General features: G+C 38.2%; 1 protein-coding gene across 2 annotated transcripts in view; it reads left to right on the top strand.

Annotated features, from left to right (window-relative positions):
• Positions 1 to 4,024: 4,024 nt before the first annotated feature.
• The window catches only part of CNOT2 (CCR4-NOT transcription complex subunit 2), a 111,249-nt gene continuing 97,930 nt past the window's right edge, over positions 4,025 to 17,343 (top strand). The window contains exon 1 of one of the 2 annotated variants that reach the window (XM_082851016.1): positions 4,025 to 4,097. In XM_082851016.1, coding sequence (XP_082707142.1) covers positions 4,093 to 4,097 — 5 coding nt within the window. In that variant the 5' untranslated portion in view covers positions 4,025 to 4,092. The remainder of the gene's footprint in view (positions 4,098 to 17,343) is intronic. The other variant, XM_082851017.1, reaches the window with a different exon arrangement.

Below are 17,343 nucleotides of genomic sequence, written 5' to 3' on the forward strand. Positions count from 1 at the left end.
ATTCACTGTCTCATTCATTCGACAGTACTTATCTAATGTATACTATGTGTGGGGATAAAGTAGTGAACACAACAGATGTAGTCTCTGCTCCCATGGAACTTTCATTTTTAGTAGGGAAACAATCAACAATAAAGAAGATAATGATACAATTACAAATGCTATTCAGAAAACAGAGGGTCATGTAAAAGAAAGTAAATGGGAAAAGGAGCTACTTTAGATATGGTTGCCAGGGAAGGCTAGTCAGAAATGATATCTGAATTAAGAACTGAAGGATGAGAATGAGTTAGCCATACAGACATAGAGAAACCACATCCCAGGCAGAAAAAAAAAATTGGAGAGCAAAGGTCCTGAGATGGAGTATCAGTTAAGTTCAATTGAGAATAAGATGCCCTAAAAATAGTAGCTTTAGCAAGACAGAAGTTTACATTTTTCTCACACCAAAATCTGTATGTAAGGAGTACGGGGCTGATATGGTACTCTAGAAAAGTCAAGGACGCATATTTTCACCAGGTTGAGGTTTTGCCACCCCTAGGATGGGGGAGCTTGCATATGACCCAAATTGGCAGCTAGAGTCCTAGGCCATCACATCTATATTCCAGGGTGCAGGATATAAGAAGAAAAGAAGCAAAGGACTGAAAGTGTGCACCAGCTATCTTTTAAGGTTGGTTCTGGAAAGAAGCCACATATCTGCTTATAACGCATTGGCCAGAACTATCACATGGCCACAGGGAGGCTAGAAAATACAGTCTTTATTCTGGACAGCCATATGTCCATGTCTATTACTATGAAAAAATGGAGAAATTTTAGGGGATAACTAACAGTCGTTGTTTGCTACAGACTGGAAAAAGCTTGGTACGTGACAGAAACAGAAAGGAGGCAATGAGAAGGGTGAGAGTAAGATGAGGTTGGAGAGGAAGGCAGGAGTCAGATTATGTAGTTTTAAAGGTCATGGTAAGGAAATTGGATTTTATTCGATTTCGAGGAAACCACTGCAGGCTTTTAAACAAGTAACATAACCTCATCAAGTTTTTTAAATGATCACCCTGGCTGGTATGGAGAGAATGGTTTAAAAGGGGTGCAGGGAAAAGTGGAAGCAGAGATAGTATGGATATTGCTGTGCAAGTGATGATGATGGCTTGGACAGGGTGGTAGCATCAGAGGTGATGAGAAGTGGTTGAATGCAGAATAAACACAAGGAAGAGCTGATGAATTGAACCGAGAGTGTGAGGAATCACAGAAGATTCCTACTTTTTTGCCTAAGCAAGTGAGTGAACTGTTGGCAGTACTGTTTACGGAAATCAGAAAGACTACAGGAAGACAATTTGGATTCAAATATTCTGTTTCAGCATATGCTAATTTTGAGATGCCTCTTTTTTATTCCTTGGCATGGTAAGATTTTCAGGATCGTCTATACTTTTTAAAAAATGGGAGGTCTCCCTTTTCTACAACTAGTTATGTACGAAGTCATTCTTCCCTTAATAAGGAATTTTTTTCTCAATCTAAATCGGTAATTTTTCTATAAGATGCATCTTACATTTCAAAAACACACAAAACACATACTCAGTATGGCCTATTTTTCAAGTAAGACAATCTATCAAAGTGAATAGTTTAAAGAAAAAACTCACAACCTACCAAATGGGTAAATTTTATCAATATTAGCAATAAAGACGAACTTTTAGATGCAACAGGACAATATTAAAAATGTACTACTTAGAGTGCTTATTAGAAAGCCATAAATCTAAGAAATGTTGGTTTATTTAATACCTAGAAGCTACCTCTAAGGTAGGTATTAAACAAATTTCACAAACTTATGAAAGATTGGGCACCACTAATAGAACTATTTTAAACTTGTTCTCAACAAGGCTTAAAGTAAATTTATCCTAAACAAATAGCATTCTCAAGAAAACAATAGTATCAGTGTATTTTTCCCCCAACACTGCTATGCTACACATTTACCATGAAAATGTTTGCTGCTCTATCTTTTCCAGTAAAATACCCAAGGGAACAAAACCCTCAAATTAGACCTGTCTCCTTTTGGAAGTGATTTCTCCAATTTTACCAAAGTTTATACTATTTAAAACTTGTGGGACTTCCCTGGCAGTCCAGCAGTTAAGACTCCGCGCTCCCAATGCAAGGGGCACAGGTTCAATCCCTGGTCAGGGAACTAGATCCCACATGCCATGTGGTGTGGCCAAAAAATAAAAAAATAAAATAAAATTCACAGAATTGGGTGTTGAGAGACCCGAGGCACCATTAAAAACAAACAAACACCCCCCAAAAATTTGTGCTCTGAGTAAACATGGGGATAAAAATAAGGGTCATCTTTTGGCTTTAACAAAGTCCTATGCTCTATATAAGTCAAACTAATAGATTAGAATGGTAAGTAATACTTGATGCTACTATATACATAGACGCATACCCCACTTTTATCATTTCATCTTACAATTCCAAATATTAATAGTTAAACTTTCAAGTTATTAATAGATTAAAATGCTCAATAATACACAGATATATGTATTAATATACCTATATGTATAACATATAATTAGAGGTATAGTCAACATTTTAACACACCATCTTACATAGTAGAAGAGAAAGCTGAAGAGGCAGGAAGGAACTGTTGGGGGAAGGGGAAGAAAAAGGGAAGGAAGAACATAGTGTTGTTGCTCCTTGAATTTTCCTTAAGTAAAAAAACACAATGAAGCAGAATGTTTAATGAAATGAATAACCAGGCAAAACATTTTCTACTGGCTACATCAGCTAATTTATCAAAATACCTTGTGCTCTGTAAACGCAACAAAGTCACCTATTATTTTATAGTATGCTTATTTTTCTTGCTATTTATGACTGACAGATGCCTCTTGCCCTTCAGTGATAAATTTTAAATTGAATCACAGTAAATTTTTGGAAGGAAAGGATGATTTTATAAAAGAAACAAAACAAGGGAAGTAGAAATTTTACTTACTCCAAATGAATTGTACTTTACAGTAGTGAATTCTATTACTCAAGTAGAAAGGAATGAACAATGAACTACACAATTCCTAAACACGCATGCAGAGGCTCTTTTTAGGTCCAAAAATGTCAAGTAAAAAGGGAAGTGTTGATCAATACACGAAGGAATAGACAGAGATTTATTATTTCAAAGAAAATAAAATTTCACTTTGACAATTATTTTCTGGGAAGCAGAGACTTCACTCTCCTTAAGTTTCCCCCAAAGCCACCGTAATTTCAAACGGTCTTGGTGATAGCGCAGGCAGTCACTCCAGCTTACGTGGGGACTGGGGAGTGGGAGCGAGAAAAGTGCTATCAATCTAACTCAGCAAAGCTCACCCAACAGTATTTTAAAAACCTGCTCCCCAATATGCTCCCTCCCGACAAGTTAAAAAACAACAACAAAAAACGAAGGGGGGTGAGTAGAAAATACCAAGGGTTTTTGGCTGAGGGGAACTCACTTCTCAAGAGGTGATGGTGATGTGCTGCCAGTCCCTGGAAGTGCGTGAATAAGCACCGGAGGTTTCGGGGGCTGAGGGAAGAAAAGGGGATAGTGCTCAGATCAATTTCAGGTGGCTGGAGCGAGGTGGGGCCGGGACGAGGCGGACGTGGAGGGGGGCGGGGTGTCCGACACGAACACAAACACAAACACGTTTCGCGTCCCCAGGGAGGGCGGACCGACGCCACCTCATCATTCCCCGCCCCTGGAGCCCGCGGTCCTCCTCGGACCTAGGGCCCGTGGTCCTTGCGAAGCAGCCCGGCCCCAGGGGAGCCGTAGGGGCCGCAGAGGCCCTGCTCGCTGTAACGACTGCGGAGAAGCTACGAACCTCCCCGCGAGTCGGTGAGAGACACGGTGGAGGCCGCGGGGAGGAAGGTGAGGGAGTGAAGCGCTCTTCCCCAACCCGTCTCGAACGCGCGGGAAGCGGTCTACCCACCCCCAACTCTGTCCCGTAGGCAATCGCCGCTGCCATCTTCCGCCGCCGCCTCGAGGGAAGTCGGAACGACGGGGGTCACGGCGGGGGTCAGAGGGTAAAGGTCTTGCTCCCAGCAGCCTCCGCGGTGGATACGTCGCCATCTTGGATCCGCGGGACAAGAAAATTCATGCGGTGAGTTTTTGGCAAATTTTCGGAAGTCTGGCAGTGGGGCGCGCGGCGGGGGCGGCGGATTCGGGGCCCCCGCAAGGCGGGGGAATGCCTCGGGGCCGGGCCGGTCGCGCCCGGGGTCCGCGGGCAGCGTCCCGGCCCGCCGCTTCCCGTTGCTTTTGTCTCGGCTCCAATCGAGAGAGGGAGAACGGAGCGGGCGGGGAGGGGGGGTGGTGGCGGTGGAGGGAGGGAGGGGGTGTGTATGGGGAGGGTGGTGGACGGGACGTAAAGCGTCGCTGTAGTCGGGTCGCTGCAGCGGCAGTTCTGGATCCTAGGCCGGGTCCCTTCAGCTGGCGCTGGGGTTTCCCCCAGACTTCTCTCCCCCGGGCTCCCTCCAGCGCGGAGGAGCCTCCTCCAGCGCGGAGGAGCCTCCGCCGCGCTGCTTCCTGGGGAAGAAGAGAAGGCGGCAGCGGCGGTGGCCAAGGACCCCGGGCCCGCTTTAGACGGCGCTGCCGCCTTCCTGGCAGCTGCCGCGGTCTCTGGCTCTTCACATTCTCTCAATACACGCACATCATCTGCAACTTATGTGTGTTTCTGTGTATGTACACGTAAAAGGTGGGGGACACTGGACTGGCTAACGGGCCTCAGGAGCTGCCAGGCCCTTGGGTACAGAAGGCTATGGGTGGTGGAAGAGAAAGAGTGCAACTGGGATGCTTCCTCTGCTTCCGTACCCGGAGGGTGAAGCTTCCGTGGTCTGGTAGAGACTTAGTCCGGAGAATCCTGGGGCGGCGGAGGAACCCGAGGCGCCTCTGTCTGTGAAGTTGCTAGCCCTAGGTTTCTACTTCCGCCGGGGCCTCTCCACCTTTTGCTGTCTTGGGTCTAACTTAAAAGTTTCGCGGAACAAGTGACTGGGGTTGAAAGAGGCGCTCCTAGTTCTTAGTTTAGGCTCTGTGGTCCGTCTAGGAGAGACAGCCTCTAACTCTTGGTAACTATGGGCCTTGGCGAATACGAGTTTTTTCCTTTTATGAGAACATTTCCAAGGTCTTAGAATTTGCGTTTATTCCAGGCACTGTGGGTATATTACAACTACAAAAGTTTTACATACGGGTACCAACCTCTTGGAAGGAACCTAAACATCAGCTTCCTTCGAATCCTAAGAGATGCCTTCACTTTTCAACATCCGGAAGACCGAATGCAACACATTTTGTTTCAAAACTCTTGGTCAAAGAATCCTACTCCTTTCTTAATCTTCTGGACGGTTTCTAATAATTAAATACAGTGATATCAACCCTTAGATTCTTGGCGAAATGGTAGGAAGTACCTAGTTAGAATCTGTTCACGAGGGAGGCCATGCTTGAATTTAGAGTTCAAAGTTGAACAGATTTTCTGTCATGCTTGATTTTAGGAATTTCTAGACCTCTAGAAACATAAGTACAGCGTTATTTGCCTCTTAAAACAACATAAGTGGAAGTAATAAAGTAGGGGGGCGGGGCTTAGAAATTTGAAAATATCTCTTTACATACCGGGTTTATGTTGTTGTTTGGGAATACTTGGTATATTTGACGAGTTATTTCCCAAACGCCAGTGAAGACATCTCTTTTGCAATTTTGGAAGATAACTTTATCCCAGATTTAAAGGGTTGCTTAAGAATCACAGTGGACTGAAATGGCTAAATGGCTACATTCAGGTGGTTTGATGTGTACATTCAGATCTCTTTTCATTGAAATACTTCTTAATGGACCAAGATCTTTAGTTAACTTTGTATGTTGAACTCCGCTTCAGTTTGTAGTTCTCGTGTAATATTAAATCTAAAGGAAAAATACAAAGTGCGTGTAAAAAAAAAGACAAAACTTCTCCACTTCTTTTTTGACTTTGTAAGATCCTCATTTAATTTTAAAAAGGTTCTTTACTCTCATTTTTTTTCCTGAGGGCTTGAGTTGCAGTGACTTCTGTGATTACTTTGTATTGTATTTTAGATAGGAATTGAGAAACTTTCACATTTTTTGGCATTCTAATTAATGTAAGCATCATTTGTTGGCAGAACCCTTTTATTCTAAGTATACTGTATAGCGATATCTGTAGCCTAATCTGATACTCTTGGGGAATTAGAATTGCCTGTACATTTAAGCAAGCAAGAAATACAATCTTTTAAAGATTTTTAGTTTCTACAATACTTTAGTTTTAAAGTAAATTTATATGGCAGAAAAATGAGGACAAAATGCATGAGTGATTTATATTCCCTTCCATTTCGAAGTACTACTTGATCTTGGAAGATAAACCTCAGAATGATATTTCTCCCCAAGAGAACTAGTTACGTGTGTTTTTACTTAATAACGTTGAATATTTAATTTACTTTTTGATTTTTCATAGGTACTTCACAGTTAGTTATAATCTGAAAATTCTCTTTGTTCAAAAGTAAATACTTAGATTTATGAGTAGATTTCATTAGAAGTGCTTCTAACCCAGTTGTTTTGGTTCTTATCTCTTCAGCAGATACTGGTATTAAAAGTATTTGTATTTTGAAAGACCTTTACAGAATTTTTTGCAACCCGTGGGAAGTTAGAGTTTTACCCTTTTTACTCACAAATATGCTTCATAAGATTTTCTAATAATACAGAAAAATAAAGAAAAGGTATGCTTCACACCTAAATATGAAATAATGACTAGACATTATTAGATTGGTAAAAATAAGGTAACTATTCTTTGCTCTTTAAAAAGCAGTGTTAAACAGTATTTTTTAATTGTCAACATTTTTAACTGTAGGAAGTTCATTTGTGATGATTACATATTTAAAGGCAAACTTTCCATGTGCTTGCTTAATAGGCATTTGAGGACAATTTATGCAAACAGTGATACAATCTTCAGAAAAGATACTACTAAATAAGATTTTGTTACCTAGACTTCTAGTGGATTTCGTAGCACAAAGAAGCAAAAGAAACCAAGGTACCAGGTAGGGCAGTTTTAGAGGCAGAGTTAATCTGAGTTGCACTGTAATGTTTGAATAGAATTACATGCAATATTGGTATCACAATATTGATATCAAAGGATCTAGTGCTGTGACAGGAATCATTCTGGTTGATGATACATGTGATTGTTCTTACTATGGATGATTTCTACCCATAATACTTAGAGGAGTTGAATTTCACTGTGACTTTTACTAGGTATTTTTGGAAAGATCTATACTAAAATTGGTGTCTGTTGTAGAATGTCTACCTTCGAAAACAAATAGAATGAACACTAGGGTTTTAAGGTTTTAAAATTATTTTGTAATTTTTAACTTGGTTTTGTGCGTTGAACTTTTCCTTCTTCAGCTTAAATACTATATATATATATTTTTTTTTTCTTGTTGCTTTAGTTTTTCTGTTTGACATCCTTTTTTAAACTCTTAAAACTCCTCTCATGACAAGTCATGCTGATATGGCTTGTTTATTTATTTACTTTGTCTATACTATTAGAAATGACTTGGAAAAAAGAATTCCTAATATTTTTTTCTGACATCTTGTTCTCTGAAATACAGATGATAATCTCTTGGTATTATCACTTGGGGATATGCTACATTATGCATTAATAAAATGGTTTACAATGTTTATTTTTTGGTAAGGCCACATAGCTTATATAATCATGAAATGCAAAATGAATTACCTAAGAGGAAAAAAACATAATTTTCCTTTTCTGGACACACTTTAATATTTTGTATATGTTTACACCAGGGACCTAAGTCTATTTAGATATAGCTAGATATTTTGGACAAATCTGCTACTTACCCTGAAAGTTTTCCCTTTTTTTGCTTTCATGCATATGTTTTTATGTGGGGCTTGGAGGGGATGGTGGTGGTATTTTTAGTATCACTTCTCTGTTGTTTGACAAATTTCTTATCGTTCAGAACTACTCTGGTGTCACTTTCTCAAAGAAACCTTTCCTGATTTCCCAAATCCTTCTGCTGTACTGCTTTTATTCTTCAAATTTCTATTATTGAATGTATCACATGGTATTGTAATTTACTGTCCATCCCCACCGTCCACCTTAACCTCCACTGGATTGTAAGCACCTGAGAGGTAGGGCTTTGTCATTTATATTTACATTTCTGGTACCTTCTAAGTGCATAATACATAGTAGGTTATCAATAAATATGCAATAAACTGAACTGGTGCCAAATTGTCATTTGACAGTGCAGTCACGTGTTGTTTCCCAATCCACGGGTGGGAAACAACAGATTGGAAAAGGGTATGGGAAGAAGGGCATCCTGTATTCCTTTACTTCCTTGAATCGTTTCTTACAGTTCTGCTTCTTAATTACCTATGGGAAACTAGATAACCAGCTTCTTAGAAAAATGTGTGTGGAGTGAGTACAGGACTGAGGGAAGGTTGTAAGTAACAAAGTGTTTCTGGCAGTGTTAAGGTCTGTATTTCTTGCTGTATTTTGTATGGCTAAGGTCATTGGTTGAAGGAGATACTTTGTGTTTACCCCATAATACATTTACAGTTGTTTAACGTGAGCTTCTATTAGATTTGGGCTTTTTGACGTTAGATTCTATGTCCTCCTCCTTGGCCCCCACCTTTTTACTCCCAGTGCCTGACCTAGTGCCTAGTACAAAGTAGGAGTTCTCTAGGTTTTGAATACCATTCTCCTTATGAAAACTGGATGAGATGATTTAATGTATTTTTATTGGCTGTCCAAATTTCCAAAAGCTCTAAAAACTGACTTTTTAAAAAAGCAAGTGTGAAGGCAAATTCCAACTGAAATTGGTAGCCTACTCATGGTCTATCTGTGTTAACCTGATTTTCTGTTTTGATGCAGAAATATTAGTATATTTGATGGCGAGTGCTGTCTAGGCCACCCTGGGAGGTGTTAGGTCATACGTAATATATATGCTATCTTAACTTTCTAAAATCTGACAAATTCCAATTCTGAGAAATACGTGGCCTTTAAGGGCTTGAATAAGAGATTGTGCACCAGTTTTGTGTCCCTTTTTTGAACTATAGAAATCAAAACAGTAAATGACTTACAGAATTGCATTTAGTGGAGATGCTAACATTTTTTTAATGAATTTATTTATGGCTGCGTTGGGTCTTGCTGCTCTATTTGCAGCGGTGGTGGGGGGGGCTACTCTTCGTTGCAGTGCTCCAGCTTCTCTTTGTTCTCTTTGCCTTTGCTTCTCTTTGTTGTGGAGCATGGGCTCTAGGTGTGTGGGCTTCAGTAGTTGTGGCTCGCGGGCTGTAGAGCGCAGGCTCAGTAGCTATGGCACAAGGGCTTAGTTGCTCCGTGGCATGTGGGATCTTCCTGGACCAGGGATCAAACCCGTGTTCCCTGCATTGGCAGGCGGATTCTTAACCACTGAGCCACCAGGGAAGTCCCAAGATGCTAAACATTTGACTTAAGATCTTAGAAATGTCTCATTTGCCTACGTATTTTTCATTGACTTTTTTTCTTTTTTTTTTTTCATTGACTTTAATAACTAAAAGCTACTGAAGATACAGAGAGTATATTATTTTAAAAGACAGTTCGTTCTAGTACTGGGAACATCAGTTTTTTCTCTGCTTTTAGTGAATTGAAAGGTCTTTCCTTATGTGAAAGTAGATGAGAATGCACGCACAGTACATATTTACTTTGCCAAGGAATGATAAAATAAGCAAGAGGGAGTTTTGTGTTCTGGCACTTTAGGTAACAATGAGTACACTTGGATTTTTTCAAACTTATTGATGTACCATTTTTCCATTTATATATTTGGATGTTGAAACATTACTCCATCTTGTATCAGCATCTGGACAAAATGTAATGACAGATTATGTAATACAATGTGTTTCCGAGAGGAACATTTGGTTTTGTGTCATATCTGGCAGGAATGTGTTTTTGTGTTACTTTTTACATTGTAAATTACGATGCTTATTTTTATTTTTTTGCGGTACGCGGACCTCTCACTGTTATAGCCTCTCCCAAACCCGCGTCCCCTACATCGGCAGGCGGACTCTCAACCACTGCGCCACCAGAGAAGCCCTGTGGTTGTCATTTTGATGTTAAGTTTTAAAATAAGGTTAAGTTTTAACATTAACATAAAGATAGAACAATCAAACTGTTTTGATTAGTATGAAAATTAGTAAATGGGAATTTTGAAGGCCATTTTATCCTTGGATTGGACTCAGCATCTAGTGTCTTTCTCACTTAATTTAATGCTACTCTATAGGGAAAATCCTGATTTATCAAATTAAGTAGATGTAAGTAGAAGGTTTGTTTTTTGTTTTTAATTGATCATTCTGAAGATTCAGGATCATTTAATTAAATATGGAAATTTGAAAGAGAAGTATTAGGAAATTTGTGTTTCAAGTTTGACTTTCTGGGAGAATGCAGCAGCTGCTCACATATTTTAAAATGATAAACATATCAAGAAACACCAAAACATTTAGTAATAATCCTGTGTTATAGTGAGAGTAAGTAATAATATTATATTACAGGTACTACATTTTACACATTTACTTATTGCACAATTATACTTTGAGGTCATGTGCTAACTTTGTCTTGATTTAGTAGTGCATGGAATAGTGCTTTAGGGGTGTCGTTTTTATAATTTTATGTGAGTGAGCATGTCTGGCCTTAGATTAGAAAAAATTCAGAGCTATAGAAACTTTCTAATCTATGCACACTTAAGAGAAATTGTACATATATTCATAGACATGTCAGGCCGAACTTTGAGGTCTGATGGAAGAGATAGCAGTCTCCAAATTTTAAATTTGATACATGATGCACTTTTGTGTTACGTATCTAAAATAGATATGTATGTATAAAACAATTATATATAGTCCAGTGCTTCAGGGAATTTGACCTCTGACTGCTATTAAGATGTTTCAGAGCATAGTTTGAAAGTGAAGACTTTTTCTTCTCTCTGCAGATGGAAAGTTCATAGAACTTGCTTGTTTTTGAGTAGACACTTTCAACTAAATCCTTTAATTTGAGTGTTTATTTTCTTCTAGACATTGCTGTAAGTGCTGGGTATATATGATGGTGAACAAGACAAGTTTCCGCCTTCATGGAGCTAATGTGTTAGAGGGGGAGACGGATAATAAACAAGTAAACAATTTCAGAAGGTGGCAACTGTGATGAAGAAAAGGGGGATACGGGTACAGTAATTGGTTAGGGATGGAAGGAGGAGACTATTTAAGGAAGATGATGAGGGCAAGACCTCTCTGGAGGTGGCTTTTGAGCAGAAACTGAGAAAGGAGAAAGCCATGCAAAAATCTGGGTCAATGTGTTTCCAGGCAGAAAGAATAGAAGACCCTGAGATGGAGTCAAGTTTTTCATGTTTGATGAAAACAGGAATTTCATCAGTAGTTACTTAGTGCTTTCTGCATAAATAGGGGTAAACTCTAAAGGGAAAAAGAAAAAGGTGATTAAGATGTAAATCTTTGTCTTTCAACTGCTGAAAATGTTGTGATGGACCCAGTAATTTATAATACATTTTATGAAGAGTTATAGGGAGGAAGAATTTTCATTTAAGAGGCCATGATGTTTTCTGGATCAGGTGTGGGGGGGTATCTCTGTATTAGTGGAAATTATAAAGGAGAGTAAACTTAAAACTTTCTTTGTGTTTGCATAGAATTATCAAAACCTCTAAAAGATTTTGTTTTTGCAATATTTTAGATAGATTTTTCTAAGAAATTAATCAGTAATGATTTTCATGTTTACTTAGACTTCCTTGTATAGTTCAATAAATATTACTATGTGCCATACACTGTTAGAGATGCAGTGAATACTTGAAGTTCACTTTTTGTGGTGCATGTTATGGGTACATGCTAGAGTAGAACAACCTTGTTTGAGGGAGTTAAAGAGTTGGTTTCTGGTCAGTGATGTTTGAACTGGGTTCTGAAGGGTGATTTGGAGTTCACTTAGGTAGGGGAGGATGCGCAATCAGCATTGCAAATACAAAAAGTCTGGAAGACTAGGCTGGATTTAGAGAATGGCACAGTAATCTATCGTTCTTGATGCAGTTCTGCGACCTCATGAGAAGTTGACTGAGGGAATGAATTTGCCATAGTGTGAGAGACTTCTTTTTACATGATGAGGAATAATTAACCAATTTCTTTTTGACAATGCAAGTGAAAATCAGATTTGTGCTTCAGGAGGAAATTTTAGATTCCACAGACGATTTATAATTAAATTTACAAGCTTGATGCTTTAGTGTATTTCTAAAGTTTTTGAAGGATTTTTTTTTCTCTCTGTTAGAGAAATTATAGAGTTATTCTGTATTCATATTGGCAGGATTTTTAATTATTAAGAACTTTGAAATTCTGTAGTTTATCTTCCAGAGAACTTGTTATACATATAAACCAATGTCCATAATGAAAAGTTTTATATTAATGGATGGAATTTGTTATGTAAGTTTTAGGGCAGGCAGAGTTTGAATGTTGTTATTTGACATTATTTGCAGGCATGAGATTTAACATTACTTCAGTAAATTAGAGTAATACCAAAAAATCTAAATTAGCAATATAATCATTCATAGGAGCTTATACCTATAATATATTGCTAGCAGTGCATATTTTACAATGCTGAGGTGTGTGTGTTCTTCAAAATACTGTACATAACAGCTGTGCATTTATTTTAGGTTGCTAGCATTATTTATTCTGACATTGAAAAAAAAAGAGCCCAAATGCATGTTTTTAAATAAAAAGAATTGATTCCCTAAGAATGCAGTTTGAGCAAATTACTACTTTGATAGTATGCATTATATACCACTTTTTCATAGCAAACGTTAATGATTCTACGTGATGACTTGGAGCTGCCCAAGTTGCCTAATTGTTTAGTTCATTTTTGACTGAATAAAATGGAGCTCATTATAACTATTTCCTATTAAAGGGAGTTATATTTTGCTGGAATTTTACATGAATTTGTTAAAGTCTCTGGTACTAACCAGCCTGAGTTGGAATCACCAATTATGCTTTTAATTAGCTGTGTAACTTAATCCTCTCTAAACTTCAGTTTTCTCACTCGAAAAATGTGGATAGGTAACTGTTTACCTCATAAGGTTGATATTAGGAATAAAGCCTCTTGTGGGTGTTTTTGTTTGTTTTTTGCTTTTGTTTTTGGAGTGGGATTTGCCACTTAAATATGAGCTTCTGAGGCAAATGAGAATTAGCCACAATTTGTTTCATAGAGTACACCATGCTTTTTTTGTATCAAATTTATAAATGTAAACAAGAAGTGTGCAATTTTGTTCTTACAGTCTAGACATGTTTTTCCTACGAAGAATTTTGTTTAGATGGTGTTGTGTTAAGTATTATGTGTAATATTCTGGGTAGCATAGATACATTTTTTTTTAACATTTTTATTTCAGGAAGGAGCTTTTTTTTTTTAAAGTGTTTTCAGCCATTCTCTAATGTGGTTTAATTAATTTATTTATTTTTGCTGTGTTGGGTCTTTATTTCTGTGCGAGGGCTTTTTCCAGCTGTGGCAAGCGGGGGCCACTCTTCATCGCGGTGCGCGGGCCTCTTACTATCGCGGCCTGTCTTGTTGCGGAGCGCAGGCTCAGCAGTTGTGGCTCATGGGCCCAGTTGCCCCGCGGCATGTGAGATCCTCCCAGACCAGGGCTCAAACCCATGTCCCCTGCATTAGCAGGCAGATTCTCAACAACTGCGCCACCAGGGAAGTCCAGCATAGATACATTTTAGCATTGCTCTATCTGAAGCATTTGGCATGGTGCATGGCACCTAATAGGCATTTAATAATTCCTTTGTTAAATGGGATAAATCTAATGGGAGAGCATTGACTTAGGACTCGGACTGTGTCTACCACTTACAGCCTGAGATAGGTTATCTATAGCAAGTTACTTCTCTATGCCTTAGTTTCCATTTCCTTAAAATTAATAAAATATCTTCTCTTAGGCTTATTTAGAGGATCAATTACAGTGCAAAACACCTGACAATAGGTTCTTAGCTATGTTGGTTCCTCTTTTCCTTTATACAGAGTAAATATTTCAGAATTCTGGAGGAAGTTCAGAGGAAATATTTAATATAGCACCTATAATTTACTTTTTAGAAGTTGAGAAAGGTCACTTATTTACCTTTGAGCGTGTGCTCTTCTTTAATGGAGGGATAATATATTATTTTGGAAGACTACCACACTTGGATTCAGAAGATGGGTTCTAGTCTGGGCTCCATGAATTTATTAGCTATGTGTCTGGGCAGATTAGTATTGGAGAACCTCAGCTTTTTAGTCATTTATACCTCCTAATGTTGCTGATGAGAACTGAGGTATTGAAAGCAAAAATGTTTGGCTAACTGTAAAGCATGTGAAATTACGGTAATGAGTCCTGATTATTAGTGGTTGTAATGAAACTAGTAGTTTCTTAAGTTGTGTGGTTCATTTATTCATTCACTCATTCAATTTACCTTGTGGTACTGCTGCATTCATATGGTTTGCCCTTCATTTTTATTTAATTAAATATTTGGGTATTGGAGTGGGGAGCGTGGAAGAGTGCGGGAAAAAATGATTCTGCTATGTCTCAGGGTAGGCAGTTAATACTTGCATATTTTTTTGCATGATGAGGTCCTGATGCTTTCTGTGTAAGTGTATATAACAGGAGGTCTACCTTGTCTTCATTCCCTCTTCATTAAGGGTGAAAGATTTTGAATATTCTGGTTTATTCCTCGTTTCTGTAACCTGTGTTCTTTCTCCTTATTATTGTTAGCCAGACATATTTTGTGAACATCATGCATGCCTTTTTTCCCTACAAATAAAATTCATTTGTAATTTATAATTAGAGCATTGAGAAGTCAGTGCAGTAGTTTGAAACTGTTGTATATTCTTTGCATTATTTAATGTGTATGAATAATTTTAAAGGTCTTTTGGGTCTGAGCCTTTTGAAGCACTAAAATAAATACCATATAAGGAAAGCAGAATAGTACTAAGTAGCTGCAGTAGCAAAGTAAGGAAAGTGAATCACAGAGTAATGAATTTGGAAAATGATTGTGTATTGAAGGGAAAGGCATTGCTTTTCATGTCACCCTTCTAAAAATCTAGTTAGTGATGGTATGTGCTTGTGAGTTCTGCTGATTGTGATTAATCTCGTACTGTTATTTTAAAAAGTTGCTTTCAAGTAAAATATGTTTTCCTTCTAAAAACATATAGTAAAACTCTAGAAACTGGAAACTTGCCACCCCCAATTCTCAGGTTGCTCCTCCATTTTTCATATATCTAAGGCAAATAATTTTAAATGGAGCAAAGACAACTCTCTCCTATCTAAAACTTACATATATAACTTATAAAACTTATAAAATAAACTCCTCCATATCTTCAGATCCTGAACAAGATACGCCCCTTTATAATTTTTGATGGTTGTAATAATGAATAATGATTGTCAGGTACAGCAGTATGCTCAGGCATCAAATATTGATTTATGTCCACTGTGTTTATTATTCTAAGAAGAAGATGATTTGTTAGCACATTTTAGAAAAGTTTACAAAGCCAAAGTCTTTTTACTTAATTTGCTCCAATTAAGTAGAAGTCATTAGAGAATTCATTCTTCATAATAGTCTACAACCTGAACTACATGGTTAAATAGATTTTATTTTTATTGTATATGCCAGCCTTGGGCAAATAATGTACATGCCAAAATCCCAAGACATGGTAAAGATATGTATTTTTGCTTTTGCAAAATTAGACTGTCAGTTTTAACAGTATTTCAGAAATAGTGTTTATTTCTGATTTATCAGTTGGCACAGAAAAAGGACAGTTACGTTCCTTTGATTTCTAACATTATTCAAATTAATGTATGGAGATTTGAATTTTTTAAAGGGAAGACTCTTGTAATAGAAATGATGTTCTTTTTTTAATATAAATTTATTTATTTATTTTTGGCTGCATTGGGTCTTTGTTGCTGTGCACAGGCTTTCTCTAGTTGCAGCGAGTAGGGGTTACTCTTCGTTGCGGTGCACAGGCTTGTCATTGCCGTGGCTTCTCTTGTGGAGCATGGGCTCTAAGTGCACGGGCTTCAGTAGTTGTGGCTCGTGGGCTCAGTAGTTGTAGCACATGGGCTTAATCGCTCCAGGGCATGTGGGATCTTCCTGGACCAGGGCTCAAACCCGTGTTCCCTGCATTGGCAGGCGGATTCTTAACCACTGCACCACCAGGGAAGTCCCAGAAATGATTTTCTTATAACCTATACCTATTTTGTACTTTTGGATTCTTGAATACAGATATATATTATTGCAGCATACCAAGAAAGTAATACTGTTATTGAGTGGCTGAAGCAAATGTGAGGTTATGTGCTGAAGGAGACTGTGGTTTAAAAAAAGTAGTTATAATGGCATATACTTATTACAGAAAAAGTGGAAAATAAAGATGAGGAAAAGAAGAAAATAAAAATGACTTGCAGTCCTGCAAACTAGAAGACTGTTAACCTGGGCAAACATTATTTGTTGTTTCCACTGTTTGTGTGTGTGTGTATGTTTAAAAGCACTCCAGTCTCTTTTGGTTTTTCTCCCTGATATTAAAGTAACAAAAATGAATGTGGAAAATTTGGAAAATTAAGAGAAGTATAAAATAAGAGGAGGGATTTCCCTGTTGGCACAGTGGTTAAGAATCTGCCTGCCAATGCAGGGGACACGGGTTCGAGCCCTGGTCCAGGAAGATCCCACATGCCCCGGAGCAACTAAGCCCTTGTGCCACAGCTACTGAGCCTGTGCTCTAGAGCCCACGAGCCACAGATACTGAAGCCCGTGCACCTAGTGCCTGTGCTCCGCAACAAGAGAAGCCACTGAAATGAGAAGCCCATGCACTGCAATGAAGAGTAGCCCCCGCCCACCGCAACTAGAGAAAGCCCGCGCGCAGCAATGATGACCCAACACAGCCAAAAATAAAATAAATTTATTTAAAAAAATAAAAGAGAGAAAACATCCACAGACAACCAGTCTTTTCATTTTTGTAATAGGGAAATTGGGCTATACTTACTGATTTATCATCTCTGTGTTTTTTTAAAATTTACATCATAAGCATTTTCCAGTGTCATTTAGTATTTACCCAAAATATGATTCTTAATGGCCAGAGCATAACTGACCTAATGATTCCTTATTATTGAACATTCAATTTTATTTTGATTCTCCACTTATATAAGTAGCACTGTGATGAATAGTTTTGTATCTGAATTTTTGTTTACATATTTGGTTATTTCTTTAGAAAACACTTCTGTAAGTATAATTATTATTTTAAAGTATTAGAGGTACTTTCAGTGCTTATTATGTAATGCTGTGTCCTTAGTCGAATTACTTTTCAAGCTTTAGTG

The sequence above is a fragment of the Leucopleurus acutus genome, assembly GCF_964270905.1.
Source record: "Leucopleurus acutus genome assembly, chromosome: 11".
NCBI lineage: Eukaryota > Metazoa > Chordata > Mammalia > Artiodactyla > Delphinidae > Leucopleurus > Leucopleurus acutus.